This window comes from Desmodus rotundus, chromosome 7, assembly GCF_022682495.2.
Source record: "Desmodus rotundus isolate HL8 chromosome 7, HLdesRot8A.1, whole genome shotgun sequence".
Classification (NCBI taxonomy): domain Eukaryota; kingdom Metazoa; phylum Chordata; class Mammalia; order Chiroptera; family Phyllostomidae; genus Desmodus; species Desmodus rotundus.
This window is the reverse complement of record NC_071393.1, coordinates 121,200,808-121,202,453: the sequence shown is the minus strand read 5'-3', so window position 1 is coordinate 121,202,453 and position 1,646 is coordinate 121,200,808. Positions and strand designations below refer to the sequence as shown.

Below are 1,646 nucleotides of genomic sequence, written 5' to 3'. Positions count from 1 at the left end.
AGAGAGGTTAGCTAAGAATTTAATGAGCAGACTCTTTACGGTGATGGGTATGGTTGAGGGAACCTTCGTAAAGGTTGACTTTCTTAAAGATTTCTCTGTCCCCCAAGCCTAATCTAGGTCAGGGGTACGTATGTCTAGCAAAACCTAAAATACTTGCTCTCCAACCCTTTACAGGAAGAGTTGGCAGTCCCTGCTGTAAACCCGTTCTGCCCATTGTGGGAGCCGTTAACCGCGTGTGGCTGTTGGCACAGGTGAAATGTGGCTAGTGCAACTCAAAACCATAATTTAAAATATTAACTAGCATGTTTTGCCATGTATAGTGTGCACCATTTTTTGCCTAAATTTTTGAGGGAAAAATAAAGATGTGCATTATATATGGGTATAATAATCCCATGTATAATGTGTACAAAAACATGGATGAGCATTATACATGGCAAAATACAGTCATTGAATTTCAAGTTAAAAAAATCAACATTCAGTTTGCTATGGGAAAATTTTTAAGTCCTTTTAGAACAACTTGGGTATGCAAATCTATTTTTCAAACTGTACATTTCATGAATTTCGAATATAGATCAATTTTTTTCCTGAAGAAAATTTAGTTTCCAAATTTCAAAGTGTCATAATTACACATTGACTTTTGAAGACTTAGCAATAAGAAAAAAGACTGTAAACTATCTCAGTAAGTTTTGTATTATGTGTCAAAATGATCATATTTTATATATGTTAGGTTAGCATAATAGTAATAAATAACATAATAAAATATGTTATTAAAAGTAATTTGACCTGGTTCATTTTACCTTTCTTTAATGTGGCTACTGGAAAATTTACAGTGACGTGGTGACTTGCCTTATACTCCTTTTGGGTAGCACTGTTCTATACCAACATTCAGAAACCCTTTGTAATAATTTTTATTCTGCTGTGAACACATCTGTCTCCCTCTCTAGATGTTAAGTTTTTAAAGACTGGGAGGTAGTTAAAAATCTCTGCCCTTTTTGGTGGTGATGTCCTCCCCATGACACCATGCCTCCCGCTAAGGACCTCCTTCCTCCCTCTCCAGAAGAAGGGAAAAGGCAACACAAGAAGAAGTGCTTGGTGCAGAGCCCCAGTTCCTACTTCCTGGATGCGAAATGCCCAGGATGCTGTAAAATTCAGATGTTGACATCTGTAAAGTTTTAATGAAACACAGCCACACTCGTTCATTTACACATTGTCGGTGGCTACGTCTTTAGCCATGCACAGAGGAAGTTTTGTGTTTTTGCTGCTCCATGGTCCTCTGTTGGCCTACAGGGGGAAAAGCAAGGCTTCCAGAAGGATGCTCCTTCAGAAGGAAGCAGCACTGAAAGCTCCCCAAATCAAGAGGAGTGGGAACCATCCCAATAAATACATTTTGGAAACAAAAAAAGTCTCTGATTTACATGTCTTGCATGTAATCAGTATTTAATAATTGCGTGAGTTGAGCCAAAAAAAATTCATTCAAATGCTTGTTATTGGATGTGGGGGACCAGAAGAACTCTAGGTTTATAAAAGGGAAGCTTAGACTGAATCTCAGTGATCTTCAGGGTTTTTAGCTTGGTGATCGTAAGTACATCCTTCCTGTAAGATTGATGCCTCAAAAGATAGGCTTCTTACAGAGGAAAGGGTGTGTG

The 1,646-nt window shown here is 38.1% G+C and overlaps 1 protein-coding gene across 1 annotated transcript; it reads left to right on the top strand.

Annotated features, from left to right (window-relative positions):
* The first annotated feature begins 1,020 nt into the window (after positions 1 to 1,020).
* LOC112311521 (small ribosomal subunit protein eS27-like) lies at positions 1,021 to 1,340 on the top strand. Its single transcript, XM_024567908.2, has 2 exons — positions 1,021 to 1,164; positions 1,230 to 1,340. The coding sequence occupies exons 1-2, from the start codon at positions 1,021 to 1,023 to the stop codon at positions 1,338 to 1,340; spliced, it is 255 nt and encodes an 84-aa protein (XP_024423676.2).
* Positions 1,341 to 1,646: the final 306 nt, after the last annotated feature.